This window comes from Microtus pennsylvanicus, chromosome 7 (assembly GCF_037038515.1).
Source record: "Microtus pennsylvanicus isolate mMicPen1 chromosome 7, mMicPen1.hap1, whole genome shotgun sequence".
Classification (NCBI taxonomy): Eukaryota; Metazoa; Chordata; class Mammalia; order Rodentia; family Cricetidae; genus Microtus; species Microtus pennsylvanicus.
In genome coordinates this window covers 5,589,457-5,613,211 of record NC_134585.1, presented here as the reverse complement: position 1 = coordinate 5,613,211, position 23,755 = coordinate 5,589,457, and the positions used below count along the sequence as shown (strand labels likewise).

The 23,755-nt window shown below is 52.1% G+C and overlaps 1 protein-coding gene across 2 annotated transcripts; it reads right to left on the bottom strand.

Annotated features, from left to right (window-relative positions):
• Positions 1-60: 60 nt before the first annotated feature.
• On the bottom strand, positions 61-10,129 carry Cdkn1a (cyclin dependent kinase inhibitor 1A). Of its 2 annotated transcripts, none has more exons than XM_075979721.1 (3): positions 10,018-10,129; positions 2,142-2,598; positions 61-1,382 (listed from the first exon to the last, which is right to left on the bottom strand). In XM_075979721.1, exons 1-3 carry the CDS (start codon positions 10,036-10,038, stop codon positions 1,333-1,335), a joined length of 528 nt encoding a protein of 175 aa, XP_075835836.1. In that variant the 5' UTR covers positions 10,039-10,129; the 3' UTR covers positions 61-1,332. The 2 variants fall into 2 exon arrangements, with proteins under 2 accessions (XP_075835836.1, XP_075835837.1); XM_075979722.1 differs by lacking the exon at positions 10,018-10,129 and adding an exon at positions 7,258-7,455.
• Between the last annotated feature and the right edge of the window lie 13,626 nt (positions 10,130-23,755).

Sequence of the window (23,755 nt, the reverse complement as noted above, 5' to 3'; positions counted from 1 at the left end):
CACACACACACACACACACTCACAGCAAACCCTCCCCACATGTTCTAATGGCAAATCATCACAAGTCATCAAGAAATATTTATTGAGCACCTGCTTTGGGGGTGGGGGGTGGGACTGGGAACAGTGCAGGACATGGTCCCTGCTCTTGGAAGGTTGACAGTCTGAGTGGAAACAGGGAGGCGGCCAAAATACATCTTCGTGGGGGGCTAAGGGCAAACAATCAGACCAGGATGTTACAGAAACAGGGTGTTTGGGGTCAGACTCTGTAAGTGCTTTGGCATCCATGGGGATTCAGTCCTGGGTAAGGGTCAGTCACCATTCTTGGTCTCCTGTTAGATTGCTTAGCCCTTGAGGCGCTATCTTGATTGGCTCCTTGTATTTCTGCTGCTCAAAGTTCTAAGAGACGGGAGAGGTCACTGATGACTTCAGCAACTAGGGTCCCCACCACACACTGGTACCACAGGGGTGCTCGCTGCTCTGGGAGGCCTGGCCTATCTCACCACCCTAGAACCACAAGGAAGGTGGTTATCACTGGAGTTGCCTGAGGTAGAACCAGGGAACCCTACTTAGTGTACCCCTTTCCCTTACCGGTGCCCAGAGATGCCTCCTGGGGGTATTGGGGAGGGGGCAAGGATCTGGAGAGGGGAGAGCTGCTGAGTGCCGGGTGAACCCCCAAAAATAGAGGGGCAACTGGCAGAGAGACCCACAGGGGAGGCAAAGGGGACCAGAGTGGGAGGCATTCCCTGTCTTTACAAGTCTGAGTGAGTATCAAGGGTCAGGACATTACAGCTGGGTCCCAACCAGGCTAAGTCTCATTCCTGTTCTAGGCTGTGACCACTTCACCATCACCCTGGCCAGCCTTAGAGGTAACAAGGAGACCCCACAGTCCCACTCAGCTGGCCCTCCTTCAAAGTGCTATTCGGGTCTGAGGATCACCCTCTTGAGACAGGTGGCAGGGAACCAGGTCATTTAGGGAGAGCATCACCCAGACAGGGGATGGAGGGGGGTTGGGGGTGGGTGGAGGAGGGTGCAGCTGGCATGAAGCCAGTCCGACTGGCCCTTCAGGATAGGGAACACGGAGTTTGGGCTGAGGAGGGTTTAAATAATAGTCTACATAATAAAAATCCCCGCACTAAGGGGTGACCGTCCTACCGTTTTAGTTCTTTTAAATAATGCTAATGCTGGAGGGGGGAGGGCAGGCTGAGTATATACAGAAGTTTAAATTAAAACACAAATAATAATTAAGACACACAAGTGGAGGAAAGCCTAAGGCAGAGGTGGGGAAGGGGCCTCCCGGCCACTGCAGAAGAGGGTGAGGCTTCTGTGGGCACGTTAGGGCTTCCTCTTGCAGAAGACCAGCCGGCGTTTAGAATGATAGAAATCTGTGGAGAGAAAAACAAGTGTCGGGTCAGAGGCAGAGGGAGGCAGAGGGGGAAGGACACCCTTCCCCGGAGCCCAACGGGAGGCCACACTGGGAGGTGGGGGGAGCCCTGGGAACTGCACCTCCCACAGTCAGAGGGCCTCCTCCACCTGCCCAGATCACAAAGTTTGAGGGTGTTAGATTGTGAGCCACGTGGGTGCTGTGAATCAAACTCAGGGCCCCTGCAAGAGCAGCAAGTGCTCTTATCTGCTGAGCCATCTCTCTAGCCCCGCCTCTTATTTACTTATTTGGCAATACCGGGGATGGAACCTGTGGTGTGAACTGGATACTCCAGCCAGCTATGGCAAAGGCACACCCCCAGCTTCCCGGGTGGGTTCTAGGCCAGTGCTCTACCGCCAAACCCCACCCTCCTCTGAGCATTCCCGTCACTGCAAAGAAGATGCCTGGGTCCTGTGACTGTAAAATGCCTGGTTCACGTGACTGTCAGCTTAGTTGTTATTGTGTCCTCTTTACCACCTCTAAGCCCCGGGTTCCCACACCTACAGTAGGAAGGCAAGAAAGGCTTGGTGCTGGGGAATGACTGGAATGTTCTCTGCGGAAGGCTTTGCTCTAAAGCACTGTTTTCTAGAGCCCGGAGTATTAGTACCCACCCACCCACATCAGCCAGCCGCGAAGGGCTGCAGACTTGTGTGACCCTCGGCAGGGGGCCTCCCCTCCCCAGATCTCCTGCAGGATTCTACCTCCCTATACCCATCCTTACCTGTCAGGCTGGTCTGCCTCCGTTTTCGGCCCTGAGACGTCCCAGAACCACCCGGGGAGTCCTCAGGCCGCTCAGGGGCATGAGACACCAGAGTGCAGGACAGCGACAGGGCCACGTGGTCCTCCGGAGCTGACCCCTGCAGCAGGGCAGAGGAGGTGCTGGGCCGCTTGTCCCCTCCCATGTCATCACGGCCACGGGACCCAGGATTCAGGTAGAATTTGGGCATCCCTAGGCCCCGAACACGCTCCCAGGCATAGTTGCCCTCCAGAGGCGTCTCGGTGACGAAGTCGAAGTTCCACCGTTCTCGGGCCTCCTGGAGGCAGCCGGCCATGAGCGCCTCACAGTCGCGGCTTAGCTGCTCGCTGTCCACGGGTCCGAAGAGACGGCGGCACACCTTGCTCCTGTGTGGGACCGGTCGGACATCACTGGGATCGGACATGGTGGTTGGTGCCTGTGGCTGAAACACAAGAAGACCCAGGTCACTGTGGGAACCGCACAACTTCCTGACCCCTCTCTTTCCTCCCAGGTGCTTTCCCACCGCTTAGTAGAACCCGCCTCACCAAGAGACCCAAAGTGGGCGCTGAGTTCAGCCAGCCCTGCAAGTCAAGGTCACAGCTGATGTCCACAGAGGCCAATGCACTGCAGAAGTAGGGGTCACAGTCCTGTTTACACCAGGGCTACTAACGGCTAAAATCAATGTTTTGTGCTAACGTGTCCTTCACGGGTGTGAACACCCCAAATATGATGGTTTCCCAAACACACCCCACCCCCCACGCCACTGGCAGCTGGGCCAGCCCTCAGTCCCCTATCCTGCTGCTGCTAATTCCACCCAGCCAATCCCAAGTGCCTGGACTTTGGGATAAGACGCTTAAACCAGCATTGGCGCTGCTATTCAGCACACAGTTAAAAAGCGCTCGGTGTCTCTGGGATTTTTTAGCGTAGCTGTGGCAGTGTGCTCTGGTGGCTGTCAAGGTGACTGGGAGAGAGGCAAGAACACTGGGGCCAGCCGGGCGGTGGTGGCGCACGCCTTTAATACCAGCACTCGGGAGGCAGAGGTAGGTGGATCTCTGTGAGTTCGAGGCCAGCCTGGTCTACAGAGTGAGTTCCAGGACAGGCTCCAAAGCCACAGAGAAACCCTGTCTCCAAAAAGAAAAACAAAAACAAAAACAAAAAAAAACCACTGGGGCCAGACTGCCTGGGTCAGAAAAGGCTTTGCTGGGTGGCCCCAAATATGTATCTTAACATCTCTGGGCTCTATTTGAGAGCAGATACGAGGAGGAACTAAGTTAGTGTAGGTGACCCTGGGAAATGGAAGCAACAGATAGATAACATGACTCTCTGACCCCGTTCTGACAGAGCTGCCTCCTCACCCCTCCTGGGCACCTCCTCCAGACCGCAGTTGGCAGGTGCTATCTGCTGGAGGCCTTTCCTAAGGATGCCAGGGCTCTCTCCCAGGCTAAGCCACATCCTGCCAGGCGGATCGTACAATCTATAGTCTAGACACCTCCCAGACCTGCTTGCTGCCTGTGCCCAAGGAACCCGTTTTACAGGCACAGAAAATCAAAGGTGGCTTGGCTGAGGGAACAAGAGATACCCGAGATACCTGAGGGACCCAGGCCACTCCTGCCTGTTCTGGCTTGACTCCAATACTAAGGGATGCCGGTCCTAAGGAGGGACTAGATTCTCCTGGGCACCCGTCCAGCCCTCCAGCCTTTGAGCTTGCAAAGTCTACCCTGTAGCTTCCTAGGCTTTCACCACATATACCCTCAGCTCCTCAGGATGAGTTTGCCCAGGGTTGGAAGAGTAGTAGGCACTCAGATCAAAGTATGGTAAGAAGCCAGAAGAGATGAAGAAACTCGCCCCCAAAGGCCGGGGGCTGAGATGGTAAAAACCTGGGCCTAGCAAACAAGACACTCTCTGTAAAACCGGGTGTGGCAACGCACCCTGTAATCATAACTCTCTGGAGAAAGAGGCAAAGCGGAGGTTCAAGGTCAACCTTGGCTACTACAGGGGGAACGAGGCCAGCATTGTAGGCTAGAGACTCTTTCAAAATATAAGTAAAATGCAGTGCCTCCCCAAAACACAGGACCACAGCACATGGGAGGCAGAGGCAAGAGGATCTCCGTGAGTTCAAGACCAGGCTGGACTATATAGTGAGACCCTGTTCTCAAAAACAAGCAAACAAACAAAACACAGGACCAAGACAGATGCCCACCGCCCATGAAAGGGGTTCCTTGGCATTGTGGAAAGAGCCTCAGATGGCCTCTGCCTACAGGCAGAATTTGGGGAATATTTACCTTGTTAGTGCAAGGGTTGCTCTAAGTGGTTTACGACTGCCAATCCTCCTAAAGAATGGCTGTATTCATTAGTTCTTTTTCCTTTCTGTCTCCCCCCATCCCCTTTGATTTATTTGAGGTAAGGGCTCACTATGTAGGCCAAGCTGGCCTGAACTCACAGTCGTCCCCCAGGGATGGCAGTCATGAGTCTCTACACCTATTGTCAATAGACGGCACTATCACCTCCTTTTAGGCAGAGCTAACCACAAGGCTCAGGAGTTAAATAAGGTGTCCCAAAGTCGCAGGGCTCACAAGTGGCATAGCCGCGGTCTGAACCCACTTCCATTTGTTCTAGTATGGAACAGTTCTCTCTCCCTCTCATTTTAAGGGTCATAGCCACAGAGATCCAGCTGAATCACTTGGGAGTTTTTGAAAACATTAGTCAGGTTCCTTGTCACAGCACACACCTTTAATCCCAACGCTCCAGCCAGAGGCGGGAGGACCTCTGTGAGTCAAGGGCAGTCCGGGGCCACATAGTAAAACCTGTCTCACGCCGCGTGTGCGTGCGTGAGAGAGAGATTTTTTTGAACCAGGGCTTATTTCCTCAGACAAACAGAGTCCAAGCCCAAGTTTTGTGCCCTTCCCCAGAGGGCAACTCATAGGGGCCAGAGAACGAAAAAGAACACCAATAGTCTCAGTGCTCCTTAGGCACGAGGAAGAGCCCAGCTAACTCTCTGTCGGGAATCTGCATAGTCCCCTGCTCCTAGGAGCAGAATCTCTTACAGGGGCCGCTCCCCACGTTGACTCTCGGGGCCACGCCTCCCACAAAGTCCGCTCCGCACCCTGTTCAAAACCACTTCTTTCATAAGCCCTCATTTTACAAAGGCAACGTCTTCCCTCGCTGGCCATCATCCATATTTTAATTCCCTAAACACAATCCAGTCAGCGAAGGCCTCTCTAAGCCGCAGTGGGGGTGGCAGCGCGGGTGGCACTGGGACCCGCGCACAGCCGTGCACAGCCGGCCTTGCTGCTCCCACCGCAGCCGGGAGGGGGCGCTGTGCTCCCGGGAAACGGCGCACTGTGGGCGGCGCGTAGGCAGAGCCAGGCATGGTGAGTCAGTTTCCTGCCCAGCACTGCCCGCCCGCCAAAACTGCATGGGCACCGGAGCTGCACGTCACCCTGGGGTGAGGAGGGGAGAGGAAAGGAGGGGGACCCTGAGCCGCAAAACACGTCACGATGAGCCCGGGCTTCCTAAACTCCCGCCTATGTTGGGAAACCAGTGCGCGAGCGCGCGCGCACACACACACAGACACACACACTCGCACGCACACCCGCGCGCGCGCGCGAGAGAGAGAGAGAGGGGGGGGGAGGGAAAGGGAGGGGAGGGGAGGGGAAGGGAGGGGAGGGGAGGGGGAGAGCAAAGTAAGTACTCTTAGCTCTGGCCCCCTCCACCTTGATCTCCACGCCCAAAGCACGCGATGAGTCAGATCCCTGGAAAATAAAAATAGATGAGGGCGAGGACAACAAAAACCGCTCGAGTGTCCTCGCTGAAACGCGACGTAGAGGAATGGGAAGAGAGGAAGCTGCCAGCGCGCCCCCAAATGCCAAACCAAAGCCCGAGTATATACCGCAGGATCAGGGCAAGTGTGGCCCTCTTCCCCAAGGGCTCCAAGTGGGATGGATGCGCCCTACTCGGTGCACTCAGCCTGGCCCGGCCCAGTCATCTTCCTACACCGGGTGTGACTAGGTCTGGGGACGCCAGTCTGATGTACGGCACCTAGCAAGTCTCCCCGGGGATCCCCGCTGCTCTGCAATGCGGTATCCTCTCGCGCCCAGCGGCCACTGGACCCCGCCGTGGTGGGTGCGGTGGGTGGGACCCTTTGCGCTTCCCGGACTGGCAGTGTAGACAGGGACCGCCCAAACTCCCTGTCCCCGAGGGCGCGCCACCGAGCGGGGACCGGACACCGTGTCCAGGATCTCCCCGTGTCCCGTGTTCCCTGGGAACATACTGTGCCCGCCAAATAGGTCACTGTGCCGCGCGGGGGAGGGGACAGGGGCAGGGACCAGGCTTTGCCCGGGCAGAGAAGGGGGCTTCTGGGCTACCACTGATCCATCCCCAGCTGGGGTGCGATCCTGATCTCAATCCGGTGCCCGGGGGTCTCCTTGTCACAATGAGTCACCTCCTTGCCTGTCCTCCAGGACGTGCCCAGGCACGTTCCCGAGGGCGGAGGACACAGCCCGCGCTGACCTCAGCGCCCAGCGGGGTAGTGGCTACTGCGGAGCAGGACACCTGGACCACACCGACCCGGGACCGGGCGGCACCCGGGGGATCGGAAAACCAACCGCTCTGTGCCGGACCACAGATGGACTCCCCGCAGCTTGTCCCCGCCACCCCGGGCCTCTCTCGGGACACCGGCTACGTTCTCACGCCTTTGGCGAGCCGCACCTGGAATCCCTAAAAGCACTGGCAGCAAGAAGCGAGCTCTGAGCAGTGGATTCCCGTCAGCCAGGTCCGGCCGGGTCTGCAAGAACTGGGAGGGTGACTGCCATCCCTGGTCCTGGAACTCGGATTCTGTATGCCGACTTTGCGACACAGCCCGACCCTCGCTACACTCAAAACATACAAAGGCGATGGCCACGACGGTCACGCTCAGACCCACACCCATCATACACCTGCCGCGAACACACCTTTGAATCTATCTGGCGGGCACACACAGACACACACACCAGTGACACACCCATCCCTGCACACAACCGCACACAAACACTTCTGGGGACATGTGGGATTCAGCGCAGAGCTGTCCCCGGTAAACCACTGTTCCCTGCCCCTTCGCCCTCACCTCCGAATGTCTCGATATCGCAGTGACTCTGTGTCTGGCGCCTGGCTCCGATTCCCCTCGACTGTGACAATACAGCAGCTCACACCGCTCGACTGCTGCGGTTGGCTTCGAGCAACCCTCTTATAGCATCGGTTCCCGCCCCGCCCCGGCCCGCCTCGGAGGCAGGACCAGCCGCTCCTTCACCCATCCCCGGGACGCGCTGGCCCGCCCTCCCCTCCGGGAAACTAAGCCCGCGCCTGACTAGGCTCCAGACAGCCCGAACCCGCGCGCGGCAAGAGGGCGCGCCGTCCCCTCCCCCCAGATACCTGACTGTTTGCTGGTCGCCTACCCCACCAACGGAGTCATAGACATGGGTTAAGGCTGAGCGTTTAAGGGTCTGTTCCTTAGATGATGTCAGCAAATAAAAACCTGAGTCTGGGGAGGTGGGTCAGTAGGTATAGTGCTTGCCCAGCTTACTGGAAGCCCTAGGTGGGATCCGCAGTACCTCATAAACTGGACATGCGGGTTCACGTCTGTAATAACAGTGCTGGGGAGGTGAAGACAGGAGAATTGGGAGTTCAACGTCATTGTTGACAGCTACTTAGCCAAATGGGGGCCAGCCTGAGATATATGTGACACTCTGTTTCAAATATAAATAGATAAATCAATATCTAAGCTGAGTTATGATGGCAAAGGACAAGAATGCTCACACTTGGGAGACTGAGGCAGGAAGAGTGTGATGGGTTCAAGGCCAGTCTGGGCTACACGGGGAGACCATCTCAGAACAACAAAATCCGTACATGATAAAAATGACGAGACTTTCTTTGAAATTCCCAGAAATCCCACTATTCCCGGAGCTCTTCCCTCGGTAGGCCCTCTTTCCCAGAAGCATCTGAGGCTCTCAGACACCCCAACAGAGCATCTTTGGGTTCAGAACATGCTCTTATCGTCTCAGAGATAAGGAAACTGGGTCTAAAGAAGTGAAGGATGCCAAGGTTTTGCTGCCACTGCCTCAGAAAGGGAGGAGACTAGGTCCAGTTCTCAGAAAGGGGCACCAGTTACCAGGGAAAACTGCAGCCCTCCCCCTCGCCTCTGTGGAAGCCAGCATCTGGATATTTTTTCACACAGCCAGCATATACCTCAATGGAGAAACAAAGGCTCAGAGAGGCCCAGAACCGATTCAGACCACACAGCCAAGGAATGGCGCCTGCTTGGTCTTGGGGCGCTATCCAGAGCTCTCTTATTTCTGGGCATCTTATTTGTGGATCCAAAACGAGGAAAATGCCTAATAGCCCTCCGTTCCAGACAGTTCACGGATATGACATCCATAAAGGACATTTCCAAAATGCCTACTGCTGCTCCTGACAGACCAGAGGTGAGTTGTCATCAGCTCCCACCTCCCGCCTTGTTTTGTTTTGCTTCCTAATCAGTTTTATTTGCTCTGCTTTGGCATTTTTGAGACAATGTCTTGCTGTGTAGCCCAAGGTGGCCTCAAACTCAAAGCAATTCTCCTGCCTTAACCTCCTTCCTGAGAATTGGGACTGTAGGTCTGACCCATCCTGCACAGCTGTTGGGGGTTTTCTTCAGACAGTCTTGTTACGTGGTCCAACCTGGCCACATGGGCTACTTAGCAAGACCCCCATCTCAGCTGGGCATGGTGAGATACGTCTGTAATCCCAGCACTTGGGAGGCAGGGTTTACAAAATCAGCCTGAGCTGCTTGACACCCCATCACAACCAATCAGATAGATCTGGGGATGTAGCTCCCTTAATAGAGCTTACCTAACGTTGACGAAGCCCTGAGTTCGATTCCCCAGTACTGCATTAACTGGGGGGTATGTGCCTGTGATCTGAGCCCTCAGGTGGCAGGGGGCAGGAGGAACGGTAATTCATCAGGGCTATCCCCAGCTCCCCATAGCAAGTCTGAGGCTGGCCTAGATTACAAAAGACCCTGCTTCAAAACCAAAAACAGATCCCTCTCTCAAAACAAAAAGAACAGAAAGAAAAAATTCAAAGGCAGGGAATGGAGCCTTTAATCTCAACAGAAATCTGTTAAAAGAATCGTATCCTGCTTTGGAGGAGCTGTGAATTCTCTCATCTCCTGCTCTTGGATGCTAGAAATCACTGCCCAGACATGCCCCGTCTTCCTCTTCTGATTTAGCTGACCTAAGGAGGACAGGCCTCTCCTCTATGGTGGGGGATGGAAGTCTGAGAAGGGCACGGGGCACCCTTCTAATCCCCTCGACAGCCTGGCTCTGGATTGAAGCCAGGGCTGGAATCGGTCCTCAGGACCTCTCCCAAACATCCCAGCTCCTGCGCCATCTCCTCCCTGTACCCAGGTCTTCCCAGGGCTGGGCTGTCACAGGCCAGCACAGGATGTCCAACTGCTCAACTCCCTCTGGCCTCCAGGCCTTTCAGATAGACGTGACATTGTCTGTCTGTTTACTTTGGGAGAACACAGTTTTAATAAAGGCCTGGAGTGAATTGCTGAGCACTGTGACCTCCTGTGCCTTTGTCCTGTTGACGTTGGGGAGATTTTTAAAATAACTTCTGGCTTCCCAGAGCACCACAGAAGTACTCAACAAATATTTAGTAAGTCTAGGATAACTCAGGCTTTCTAACAAACAAGCTTAGCCTTGCACTTGAACTCAGACACACGGTTGGAGAACCCCTTCAGCCCCTACAAATGGGTAAAGTCACATGCACAGTACCTGACCCCCAAGCACACACAGACACACAAACAAAAGCAGTCATCACCCGATACATGTCACAAGATACATACCATCTTCTGGTCTGCTGCCATCTCAAGCTTGCAGGGTGGGGTATCCCTAGGCTATCTGGGGTCTCTGTCGCCTTCCTTGTCCCTCCTGCACCCACAGCAAATAGTGTGTGTGCCATCACGTCCCCACCTCCCTGCATGAAGCAGCCCCACCTCTCCAGTTCCAGGGCTGGGCATGTTAAGACATGTTCCTGAAGGTTAGAAAACTAGTCCCGGCCCACCGCAGCCGACTGCTGAGATTTGCTGCCACGCTCAGAGAGAGGACAGCCAGGGATCGAACCTTGCAGGACCCTCTCGGGCTGGTAGAAAGGAAACGTGGGACTGAGGCTGAAGGAGGATGTAAGGAAGGTTCCACGTCAGCTACTGGAGCAGGGAGAGAGAGGAAGTGTGGGGACCCATATCACCAGTTTCTCAGAAAAGGACTGGGGAGTCCCACACAGGGAAGGTTAGATTTCAGAAGAATTCACTTCCACACAGACTCCCAAGAAGTGCGACCCCAGAGCAAAGACAGAACAGAAAATAACCTAAGCATCAGTGTCAGAGTGGATCAGATCCCTGAGAGATCCAAGACAGAAATGATGCTTCTAAAACTCAGCCAGCCTCCCACACCGGAGTTCTAGAATTAGACATGTATTCCATCGGGGCTCAGTTGGTAAAGTTGCTTGCCTTGCAAGTGCAGAACCTGAGTTCAGTCCCCAGCACCCACAGGAAGGGTTCAGGCCTGGCCACACGCTCTTATAATCCCATCACTGAGGAGCTGGAGGCAGGAGGATTGCTGGGACTCCCTGGACAGCTGCCTAGTCTACTCAGCAAGCTCCAAGCTAATATCAGACTCTCAGAAAACAAGGCGGCAGGCAGGCCGGCTGGCAGGATGGTTCTGTGAATGTCTTAGGGTTTCTGTTGTGTGAGAAAACACTGACCAAAAGCGACCTGGAAAAGAAAGGGTTTACTTGATCTTATGCTTCCAGGTCATAGACCAACAGTGAGGGAAGGAACCTGGGCAGGAACTGGAGACAGGAACCTTAGCAGGGACATTGGAGGAACACTATAGTTCTCCTGGCTCACTCAGGTCACTTTTTTTTGTTTTGTTTTGTTTTTCGAGACAGGGTTTCTCTGTGGTTTTGGAGCCTGTCCTGGAACTAGCTCTTGTAGACCAGGCTGGTCTCGAACTCACAGAGATCCGCCTGCCTCTGCCTCCCGAGTGCTGGGATTAAAGGCCTGCGCCACCACTGCCAGGCCCTCAGGTCACTTTTTTATACAACTCGGGATCACTTACCCAGAGGTGGCACCACCCACAGTGAGCAGGGCCCTCCCACATCAATCATTACCCCAACCCAGAAAATGTCCCACAGGCTTGCCTTCAGGCCAACCTGTTGGAGGCCGGTCCTCAACTGAGGCACCTTCTTCCAGGTGACTCCAGTTTCTGTCAAGCTGACAAAAAAAAAAAAAAAAAAAAAAAAAAAAGCTATCACAGGTTACTTCTCAATTGTTTATGCCAAAATAAGTCATAGGACACTCTACTCCATATGGTCTTTCAGGGATTTAGGCTTCAGGTTGACTGCAGCTTGACCACACCATCAGACTGTGAGTCCTTGCCTTTGCCCAAACTGTAGAGGACAAGAAAGCTGGAGACTGATTTCATTGTCTGGAGCCAGTCACGTTATTTTGTCAAATCTGCAGTGGGGAGGGCATTGTTGTCTAGGCACGTGTGTTACAATGATGGCTTTATTTATGTTTGTTATTTTTGGTTTTCCATGACAGGATTTCTCTGTGTAGTCTTGGCTGTCCTAGAACTCACTCTGTAGGAACATGCTGGCCTCCAACTCAGAGTTTTGCCTGCCTCTGCCTCCCCAGTGCCGGAATTAAAGACATGCTCCACCACAGCCCAGCTAATGGTTGCTTTAAATAGTTACACATACGAGCCCAGTGCACAGAACGGGGAAGACTGGACTGATAGTGTGATCTACTTTCTAGTCTAAACAGTAAAAGCTCATGGTGCTACTTCAGTAAACAAACCAGTCGATGTCTGAAGAAATCAACAGGGGTATGCAGAGGCCTGGAAGCTAGAAATGGACAGCCCATAACCATCCATGGGCTTCAGGTGGACGGTGCTTGACCTCACAGGTACAGAGATGAATAAAACACGGATCTCTTCGTGGGACTTGCTCCCAGGGTGCAGCAGCAGGAACAGAAAAAAAAAAGGCAGGACAGTAGAGTCCAGTGACAGGCTTGCTCTCTAGGAGACTGGGGAGCAAGGGGAACCTATATGGAGGCCCCACCTCAGAAGGGTATGCAGGGTGGTTTGAATGAGAATGGCCCCATAGGCTCCTCAGACTACTTGGTCCTCAGTGGGGAAGGATTAGGAGGTGTGGCCTTGTTGGAGGAGGTGTCTACTGTGTGCCAGTTTTGAGGTTTCTAAGAGCGCACACTGGTCCCTGTTAGCTCTGTCTGTCTCATAAGTGTGTCTCAAAGAGTGAGCTCCCAGCTACTGCTCCAGGGCCTGCCTGCCTGCCATGGTTCCCGCCATGACGGTCATGGGCTTGACCCCTAAACTCGGCTTCTGTAAGTTGCCTCGGCTGTGGGGATTATCACAGCAATAGAAAAGTAACTAAGGTGGGCATGCGGGGTGGGGTGTGAAGGGTCGGTAGGAGTTTGACAGAGAGTAGATTAGAGAAGGAGAAAGTTGGTCAAGAAGCCTGGGTCCAGGAAGAAGGAATGATATGTAGACAGGTTGGAAGGCTGTTGGAGGAGGGGCCGCTAGTTCTTCCCAGCTGCTTAGCCTTAAAATAATCACACAGAAACTGTATTGTTTAAATCACTGCTTGGCCCATTAGCTCTAGCTTCTTATTGGCTAACTCTTACATATTAATTTAACCCATCTCCATTAATATGTGTATCGCCATGTGGCAGTGGCTTACCAGCAAAGTTTCAGCATGTCTGACCCTGGCTGCAGCTCCATGACTTCTCCTTCTGACGCCGCCTTCCTCCTCCCATGCTATAGGCCAAGTCAGTTTCTTTATTCATTAACCAATAAACAGAAGGACCTCCCACACCAGAAGGCAAGGAGTGGTATGCCCTTCACACCTCACCTCTGCTAGTCCCTAAAGGATTGTAACAGGTTTCCCAAAGCTCTGGTTCTGGTTCACTGCAGAGGCTCCAGGAGGCTGGCTGATAGGAGAGCTGAGTCCCTCTTCAGGGCTTGCCTCAGAGAAGACTGCTTTCTGCCTGGGGCCTACATCAAAGGCGCACCCAGAGGACTAACAGGATGGCAGAGCCTAGACTGCTGAACCAGGTCCAGTGGTCCAGGGAGGAACAGAGGAGCCTTTCTTGGGCTTCTAGTGTCCATTGGAGCCCATCTCTTCTCTCTGCCTAACCCAATTATCTTTATACACAGAGAGGTGTGCACACTATAAATGTAACACACACACACCACTGCCCACATCCAACCAATCAGAAGTTTAAGTGATTAGTGATTTGAAGGGACCCTTTCACTGGGAGTATCTATGCACCAGCAATAATAATAATAAGGTTTGTGGAGAGATTTCTGTGTTCCTGGCTTGGCTCTAGTTTTACATAATGAAAACTAGAATTTATGCCAAAGAAGTCAACTTCTTTTTTTTCTTGTATTTATATGTATGCGTTCATCTGTGTAGGTACAGGTGCACATGGAAGTGTGTGTGGGTGTCACACCAGAAAGGCCAACCTTGGGTGTCATCCCTCAAATGCTGTCTGCTCCAACTTGTATGTTTCGTGTGTGTGTTTGTTTTTGTTTGTTTGAGACAGGGTCTCTCTATGTAGCCCCAGCTGTCCTGGAACTCACTCTGTAGACCAGGCTGGCCTTAAACTCACAGAGATTCACCTGCCTCTGCCTCCCAAGTGCTGGGATTAAAGTCATGCGCCACTGTGCTCTGCTTCAGCTTGTGTTTCTTAATACTACACACACACACATATACATACACATACATATGTATGTACATACATATATACGTATATACATATATAATTTGTTTATTTATTTTGTGTGCGTATACATGCCTGTGGATGTTAGAGGCATCGGTCTTCTCCTACCAGAAGGCTCCTGGGGAAGGAACTCAGTCAGGTTTGATGGCGAGTGCCTTTACCCTTTGCACTGCCCAGTTCCTGCTCTGCTTCCCAAGTGCTGAGACTAAAAGTGAATGCCACTACACCCAGCCCTCGCTGTGTCCTTTTCCATCCTTGTCTGTTGTGGTGTGAGGATCAAACCCACACCAGCGGGCTTTAATGTGGCTTGTTAGGTAGAAACACATAATTTAAATGTGGCTCAATCATTTTTGTTTTTAAAATATCTAATTATAGGCTGAAGATGTAGCTCAGTCAATAGTTTGTCTAGCACGGACAAAGCCCTGGATCCATGCCAACACGGAATAAACTGGGTGGGATGGCACACACCTGTCATCCTGGCACCAGGAGGTAGAGGCAGGAGGTTCAGAAGTTCAAGGTCTTGGGGCTGGAGAGATTACTAAGCAGTTAGAGTATGCAGTGGTCTTTCAGAGGACCTGAATTTGGCACCCAGAATCCACGTTGGGTAGCTCACCACCAGCTGTAGCTCTAGGGGATCTGACTCCCCATTCTGGCTGCGTTGGGCACCTGCACTCACGTGCATAAACCTCACACACATATGCACATAACTAAAACCTAAATCTTTAAAAGGAGAAAAGAAACTTAAAGTCTTCCTCAGCTGCATATTGACTTGGAAGCCATCCTGAGCTACATGAGATCCCGTTTCAACAAAAACAAACAGCCACAAGATGACCGTCCTCCCTCAAGACCAGCTTTTTGGGTGAACCCCACAGAAAGGACTTGGCATTATTGACTCTTTCTCTTCCCTAACAAAGCCTTTTAAAGTCCTTCCCAAGATAAGCCCCAGCACACACCATCAAAGTGCTAAGGATTTGGGGTTCAGAGCCTCTGTTTGTACAGTGGGACACTGGCCTCAGAAGTTCAGGGCCAGGACAGGTGCTGCAGATGACGGGGAAACAGGACCCTGAGAGCTGCTGGCCATGGCTGGATCACTCAGGCAGGGGTCAGGGCAAGTCTAGGTCTCTCCTGTGGCTCCGCCCCTTCCTCCTCCTCCTCCTCTCAGCTGCTCACCTCTGTCTTTGCCCTAAGGTGTCTCTGGGTCCCTCTAGGGTCCTATTAGCCCCAGAGCCATCCCGGAAGGCAGCAGCAGCTACTCTAAGCCCCGGTGACAGCGGCCCCACTATGGCTGCTGAGACAGGGGTAGTGTGATGTCCTCTGTCGATCTTCTGTGACTTCTTAGAGACTTGCACTTGTGCAGAGGGGACCAGATGCTAGGTTTCCTCCAGGAAACATCCTAGTGGCTTAGGACAGGGCTTAGGAAGCACTGGCAAGGGTGGGTGAGAGGGGTATGGTGCTGCGAAACAGACAGACCGTGAAATGTGACAAGAGCCTGCTTGGTAGCCCACACCTATAATCCCAGGCAGGAAGATTGCCTTTGAGGTCAGTCTAGGCTACCTAGGATCCTGTCTAAAATAAAGAACCAGGTGTAGAAACACACACCTGAAATCCTGACATTCAGGTGGGAGAGGCAGGAAAATTGCCACAAGTTCGAGGCCAGCTATTCTACAAGAGACCAACTGAAACCAAAATAGAACAAAGTCAGTTACTTCAGCAAGACAAAAAATTTGAGGGAGGGGGAGGTTAAATTTCTCACACAATCATGAATCCAGGAAAAGTGTTGTAGGTGACAGGCGACCGCCACGTGGCGATTCGGGGGTCCAGGCCCTTTCCATCCCATAGCTTCCCCAAGGTCTCTTCCCTCGGCTGGAGGGAGGAGAAGGTTCACAAGACCTGACTCAGGAGGACTCGAATTACCTCCCGTACACCAATCCACAGATGAGAAGCTGACTGATGTCCCCCCCTCTGGCTGCACAGGTCTCCACAGTCCCTGGCTGGGGACATGTTTGGGGGGGGGCACCTTCCCAGACAACAGACGACTTGCTTCTTGCAAAGCTTCTGAAGGAACCGCCTCCCTGACTTCAGTGCACGGCTGCATGGATGTCCTCCGGCCCCTGCGTCCTAGGCTTTTCCCCGCTGACTCATTAGACGGGAAAGAACGTCGCAGAGGTGCCTAGGAAGTGAATCCTTTCAGATGTGGATTCCCAGCTCCACCAGAAATGAAACCATGAGGTCCACACGGGGACAAAGGAACAGTGCTCACTGTCTCCTCACACAGCAGGACCCCACTTCCTCCTTCTGGTAGACAGCTTTCAAAAGAAAAAAAAAGAAAAGAGCATCAAAGCCTAAGGAGTCACTGGGCCCACAAGCAGGAAATCCCTTATTTGGCAAACCCTCCTGGAATCCCCCAGGGGCCTAGGAGCCAGCCCTTGAAGAAGCCCCTGGCATTTCTTATAGTGGGTGCTTTGTGCTCAGCCTAGATCTGGAAGGGTGGGGGCGTCGCTCCCTGAGACCCCAAGAAAGGTCCAGTTTTCCTCTCTAAATTTCAACTGACTGGAAACGGCTCTAACAGCCGACCCTCCTCCTAACCCAGGGTTTCTGAGCAGAGGGGAAGAGACCTGCCTTTGGGGAAAATGTTCACATTCTCAGGCCTGGTGGTGTAGACCTAGAACATCAGCTACTTGGGAGTCTGAGGCAGGAGGATGGAAGGTTCAAGGCCTGTAAAGTGAATTCAGGGTCAACCTGGACAACCAAGTGAAGCCTCAAGCATCGAGTGAAAGAATTGGAGGATGCAGTTCAGTGGTTGAACACTCACCGGGCACATCAAGGCCTTAGGGTCAACGGCCTAGTATTGAAGCAAAGAAAGAAAGAAAGAAAGAAAGAAAGAAAGAAAGAAAGAAAGAAAGAAAGAAAGAAAGAAAGAAAGAAAGAAAGGAAAGAAAGAAAAAACCTCAGGGGTTAGAAAAAAAAAACCCAGCTTCCTGTGGCCAGCTCTCTGCTCCCCCTGTCTCTCTGCTCCCCTGTCTCTCTGCTCCCCTGTCTCTCTGCTCCCCTGTCTCTCTGCTCCCCTGTCTCTCTGCTCCCCCCCTCTGCTCCCCTGTCTCTCTGCTCCCCTGTCTCTCTGCTCCCCTGTCTCTCTGCTCTCTCCCCCGCCTCTCTGCTCTGCTCCTGCTCCTCTCTGCTGGCCATGTTCAGGCTACTCCTGTCTCTGCTCTGCTCCTGCTCCTCTCTGCTGGCCATGTTCAGGCTACTCCTGTCTCTGCTCTGGACTCTCCCTCAGGCTGCCCTCTATCTCATATCTACAATAAATGAACCATGAAGCTGTCATGTCCTCGGCTGATTCGCCACCAAGCCTGAACCGGGTCACTAGAACCTACCTGCAGAAGGTGAGAACCGACTCCAAAAAGTTGTTCTCTGACCTCCATATGAGAACCTGGCATGCATGTACCCACATACACACACACACACACACGACAAAATCAATAAAAAATTCGGGAAAGATCTCAGGTCCTACGTACACAGAGACTCTCCACAGGAAGAGAATAGAAGTTAGGACAAGCAGGTCCCTCTCGAGAGGGAGAAAGGAGGTGATCGCCTGTACTCCAAGACCCCATTATCCAGGACTTCACACAGGAAGTACCAGACGTACGTGCAGGCAAGATGCCTATCCAAATACAAATAAATAAATATTTAAAAAATAGTCAATATCATTCTAACCTGTTATATTTTAAATTGCATCCTCTCTTGGGTGTGGACACGCACCGGTGCAAGGGCACGTTAGTGGTGGTCAGAGGACAATGACCGACAGTCAGCAGTGCCCTTCCAACACGTAGGTTCTAAGACCAAACTCCGTGTGTCAGGCTTGGCATCAAGCTCCTTAACCCACTGAGCCCTCTCGCCAGCCCTTACTATCTTTTTATATAATAATTAACTTAATCAAAAACTATACCCCATGGCCAGATGTGATGGTGCAAGCATATAGTCCCAGCATTAGGGCAATGGGGCAGGAAGGTCACAAATTCAAAGGCATCCTTCTCTGCATAGCAAGTTTGAGGCCAGCCTAAGCTGCATAGAGACCCTGCCTCAAGAAACCAAACAATGTAAAATATGAGTGGGTGAAGGATGGCTGGCATCAAGAGCAGGGGACCTGATTCCAAACCCCACTCTTCATCCTCAATGCCTGATTTAATCCCACAGAGCAGAACCCCCTATCTGGCTTCCAGAAGTTCTTCCCAGACTCTCCCACCTCTGGGAGAGAGAGAAAACTCAGAATAGAAGCTGTCGCAGCACGGTGGGGTGGGGCGGGGCGTTGGGGGATGACTTCCCGGGCAGTCTGACCCATACTCCCCACGCCCAGGACTGGGTTGTCTCAGCACCACTTGCCTGGGCTTGCCTTTGGTTGCATCATCTCCCAGTCTTGCCAGGGGTGCAGGAGTGAGCCACCCACTCATCGCTGGAAAAACCAGCTAATTATATCACCAGAGACCCAAGGCAGCAGCATGTGGGCAGCTTCAGCTGGCCTGGCCTGCTCCCACTTGCTTCCCATGGGTGCTCCTGATTTTTTTCTCTCTCTCAAAATAATAACAATAACAACCACAGTGGGTGTGGTGATATTGCCTGGTATCCCAGCTCTCGGTGGATTAAGGCAGGAGGATCCAGAGTTCAAGGCTATCTTCAGCTACATAGAAAGTTTGAGACCAGCCTGGAGTACATGAGACCCTGTCAAAAACAAAACAAGGAGTTGGGGATGTAGTCGGTTGGTAGAGAGCTTATCCAGCATACAGGCAACCCTGGGTTTTAGCCTCAGCACTTCACAAACCAGGTGTGGTGGGCAATCACTGAACTCCAGAGATGGGGGCCGGATGACCGGGACGTTCAAGGTGATAAGCACCAGCCATGTACTACAGTTTGACCCTCGGTCTGGGTTGCAGAAGACCCTGTGTCAGAAAACGAAACCCAACAATACCAATAACCACATGAAACAAAACAAAAACAAGTTGTGCTGGGGCTGCGTGGCTTTCTGTAGAAGGAAGAGCCTCCCCCACCCCCACTTGATGCCGTCCTGTCCTGTCCCGTCCAGTCCCGGCACCCGACTCAGAGCTGTTAGCCTGAGCTGCCCTGAGCCGGGACACACTGGAGTCGGCAGGCTCGGGAAGACAAGTCCTGCTTTGACACCATCAATAGCAGCTGGTCCCTCGTTTCTTTTTCCAAATACCTTTAAAATTCTATTTGTAGTGTAGTCCAAAGTACAGTTTCATTTCTCCTTCATTTCCTGTATTTATTTTGTTGAGGCCATAATACATTCCCAGGAGCCGCAGCCGAAAAGATGAAAAAGGATGTTGGTGAAAAGTCTTTCCAGGCCCCAGAAGGACCCCAGCCTCCAGCCCCCATTTCCTTCCCAGAGGTACTGACTGCATGGCTCTCCTTCCAGAGACAGCCCTCTGGCTGAAACCGCTGAGTAGCAGACGGCTTGCAGAAGCCAGACTTTCCCATGTTCCATGTGTCACGGACGTGTTATTTTCATTGCTATTCCTATTTACTTATTTCTTCATTAGGGGAGCAGGTGTGAAGGTCAGAGGTCAGCTGGCCAAAGTCAGTTCTCCCCTCCACTGTGTGGGTCCCAGGAGTCGAACTCAGGTACTCTTGGCAGCAAGCACCTTTACTTGCTCATAAGTAAGCCATCTTGCTCGTCCCCATGAAAGCTATTTTTGGCAGTAGCTATTCCAGGAGAGTGTGGTTGCATTCAGCACTGGGAACTGAGGTAGAAATTTACAAGTTCAAGGCCGGCTTAGGCTACATAGTAAAACCCTGATTCCAAAGGTAGGAAATCCAAGCAAAAACAAACAGGAACAAAAATGGGCCTGGAGAGACGGCTGAGCAGCTAAAGAACACTGGTGGTTCTTACGGAGGACCCAGGATGGATTCCTAACTCCAGTAGCAGGGGATGCAATGCCCTCTTCTGGTCTCCGCAGGCCACATACACAATGCATACATATACATGCATGCAAACATTCATACACATTAAATTAAAATAAGTAAATCTTCTGAGCAGTGGTGGCGCACGCCTTTATCCCAGCACTCTGGGAAGTGGTGGCGCACGTCTCTATCCCAGCACTCAGGAGCCAGAGACAGGCGGATCTCTGTGAGTTTGAGGCCAACCTGGTCTACAAAGTGAGTTCCAGGACAGCCAGGGCTATACAGAGAAACCCTGTCTCAAAAAACCTAAATAAATAAATCTTAAAAAAATAAAAATAAGAAAACCTTAGAACCCCATCGTATAGGATGTAGAAGCAAGAGGTTGAGAAATTCGAGGTCAGTCTTGGCTATACAGTGAATTTGAGACTAGCCCCTATGAGATGCTGTCTCACAAAAAAAGAAAGAAAGAAAAGAAAAAGAAAATAACGTGTGTTTGTGTTACTCTATTTGTCAGAGTTTCCTGAGAGACAGAATCAAAGGAAGAAGAAAAGATGAAGAGACCTAAGACAGATCTATTTTGAGAAACAGCCCTTTTGATTGTGGGCTGGCAAGTCCGTAATTTTCAGGGCAGGCTGGCGGTGCTGTGCTCTTGGCTCCACAGGCGCCCGAAAGCCGACTTCCTTCCTCTCCTGGCAATCGGCGTCATTTTTCTCTTTCGGTCGTTTTTTCTCTACGGCCTTTAAGAGACTGGGCGCAGGCCACACACTGTGGAGGGGAACAGCTTGTTGTGGTGTGAATGGGCAGTGTGACCCACAGACTCTTGTGTTGACGGCATGGTCCCAAACTGGCTGAGCTATCTGGGGAGGTCGGGTCTGGCTAGAGGAAGTGGGTAACTGGAGGCTGTCCTGGAAGGTCGCCCTGGTCCCGTGTCTTCTTGCGCTCTACTTCCCATATCCCATAGATGATGAGCCAAGCTCCCCAGCCATGATGCTCCACATAAATACACAGGGCACCAGGGACGGAACCCTCTAAAACCCTGAGCCAAGGATAAGTCTATTCCTCCTTTGTGCCTCTCAATCGTTGGTCAGCTCACGACAAAAATGGTTGTAATCAAAACTTCATGATAGTAGTGGCTGAAACATGCACACCTTCCCAGCAATGTCAGTGTCAACTGCCTGCCTCAACAGCCTACTGAGTCCTGCAGCTCCGCCCAATGCTTCCCCTTGAACGCTCTTCAGCCTGGAGCAATTCTCCAGGATGAACTTGGACGTCTCCGTCCCTGCAGTTAACTGGAGCAGGGTGAAAGGCTGAGCCAATGAAAATCACCTCGAGGAAGCAGGGAGTGGACAGCTCACTGTGAGCTTCTGAGCCCAGCCTAGAAACACCCCGAGCCCCAAGTGGGGCAAACATCTGTAGCCCCCCCACTCCTGAGGCTGAGGCAGAATTAAGAGTGCAGCCTGAACCCACAGTGAAACCCTGTTTCAGAAGAACAGAATAGGCCGGCTAGACTTCCCCGGGGTGGAGCTGCCTGCTACTGAGGTTCCTAACTTGGGCTTAATCCCACGGTGAAAGGAGAGGACCTGCTCCCAAAAGTCACCCTCCAAGGGTGTCCTCACACGCAGGCACCCCCCAAAAACAAATAAAATATAATAAAAAGTTAAGAAACAAACTATTTGGTGCATTCCCAGCTTTATGTGAGTTTTGGGTCTCATGACTGTACAGTGTGGCATTACAACCGCGGCTTTAGCCGCTGAACCACCTTCCCAGCCAAGGCCACGGAGGGCAGGTGAGACAGTCAGTGGGTGAAGATGCTTCAGCCACTGCAGAGCCAGAAGACTGGCCTTTAATCCCTCCTCCCACATGGTGGAGGGAGAGGATCCGTTCTACAAGAAGTCCTTACACCCACACACTCACACTGGGGCACACAGATTCGTACACACACACACACACACACACTGGGGCACACAGATTCATACACACACACACACACACACACTGGGGCACACAGATTCATACACACACACACACACACTGGGGCACACAGATTCATACACACACACACACACACACTGGGGCACACAGATTCACACACACACACACGATTCACACACACACACACACTGGGGCACACAGATTCATACACACACACACACACTGGGGCACACAGATTCACACACACACACACACTGGGGCACACAGATTCATACACACACACACACACACACACTGGGGCACACAGATTCATACACACACACACACACACACACACACACACACTGGGGCACACAGATTCACACACACACACACACTGGGGCACACAGATTCATACACACACACACACACTGGGGCACACAGATTCATACACACACACACACACACACACACACTGGGGCACACAGATTCACACACACACACACACTGGGGCACACAGATTCATACACACACACTGGGGCACACAGATTCACACACATACACTCACACTGGGGCACACAGATTCATACACACACACACTGGGGCACACAGATTCATACACACACACACACACACTGGGGCACACAGATTCACACACACACACACTGGGGCACACAGATTCATGCACACACACACACACACACACTCACACTGGGGCACACAGATTCACACACACATACACTAAATAAGAATAAATGTAATAAAAAAACAGAGAAATTCTGTCTTGAAAATTATTTTAAAGAAATAAATGTAATAAAATGTAAAAGACGATTAAAACTGTGTTGAACTTGGGAGGCAGAGGCAGGCAGGTGGAACTCTGTGAGTTCAAGATCAACCTGGTCTACAGAGCCAATTCCAGGACAGTCAAGGCAACACAAAGAAACCCTGTCTCAAAAAAACAAAACAACAACAACAACAAAGTTACAAAAAAGAAAAAAAAAGAAAGAGAAAGGAAAAGGAAGAAAGAAAACCCAGTCGTTGCCTTCCCAGGGCACCCCCACACTCTACCCGTGCTCCCTCGGGCAACCTGACTCTCTACACAGGGTGCTCTGTGGCTTCTCCCACTTCCCACGCCCCCAACATGAAAATAATGATGATCATGACAATCAGCACTAAAGTGCTGCATGCTTGCTGAGCACTTCCCATCCACAAGGCTCCCTCTCTCTTCTGAGCATCCATGACCACTTGGTTAATGCTCCCCTTACTCATCCCATGGAGGAGGTACCGTGACTTTCATCCCCATTTTACAGATTAGGAAATTGAGGAAGAGATAGAGATGAAGTTATTTCCCAAACCAGACCAAGACGGAACAAGGATTTGAACCCAGACAGGCTGGCTCCAGCAGCCAAGCACTTAACCACTAATGACAGCCTCAGCTGATGCTCAGGCTGCGATTACCCCGCTCCAGCTGTGCCTCGTGCGCAGCAGCTCAGGTAAGCTTTACAAGTGCAGGCGGCCATTGCACTTTACACGTAGACAGCCAAGACGCAGAAAAGCCAAGCCACCTGCCCAGTCACAGAGCCACAGAGGACAGATCGGAATCCAAACGGTGCAACTCCGGAGCATGCGATCTCTACACTGAACTACAGCCCTGCGCAATCATGAGTTGTTAGGATGAGTGTGAGAGCCCTGGCTTGTGTTTCTCCGCATCTTCCGTTGTGGAGAATTTGACGAGGACTCAGTTACTAGCCAACGAACCCTCTTCTAAAGATCTTTATGATATTTAATGGTATTCCATACGCAGCTCAGATGGTACACTGCCTGCCTGGCATTCGCCCAGCATCTCCTAAACTGTACGTGATGGTGCACACCTCTAATCCTAGCAGTGGAGGCAGAAGGTTCAGAAGTTCAACGTCATCCTTGGCTGTGTAGTGAGTTACAGGCTAGTCTGAGAGTT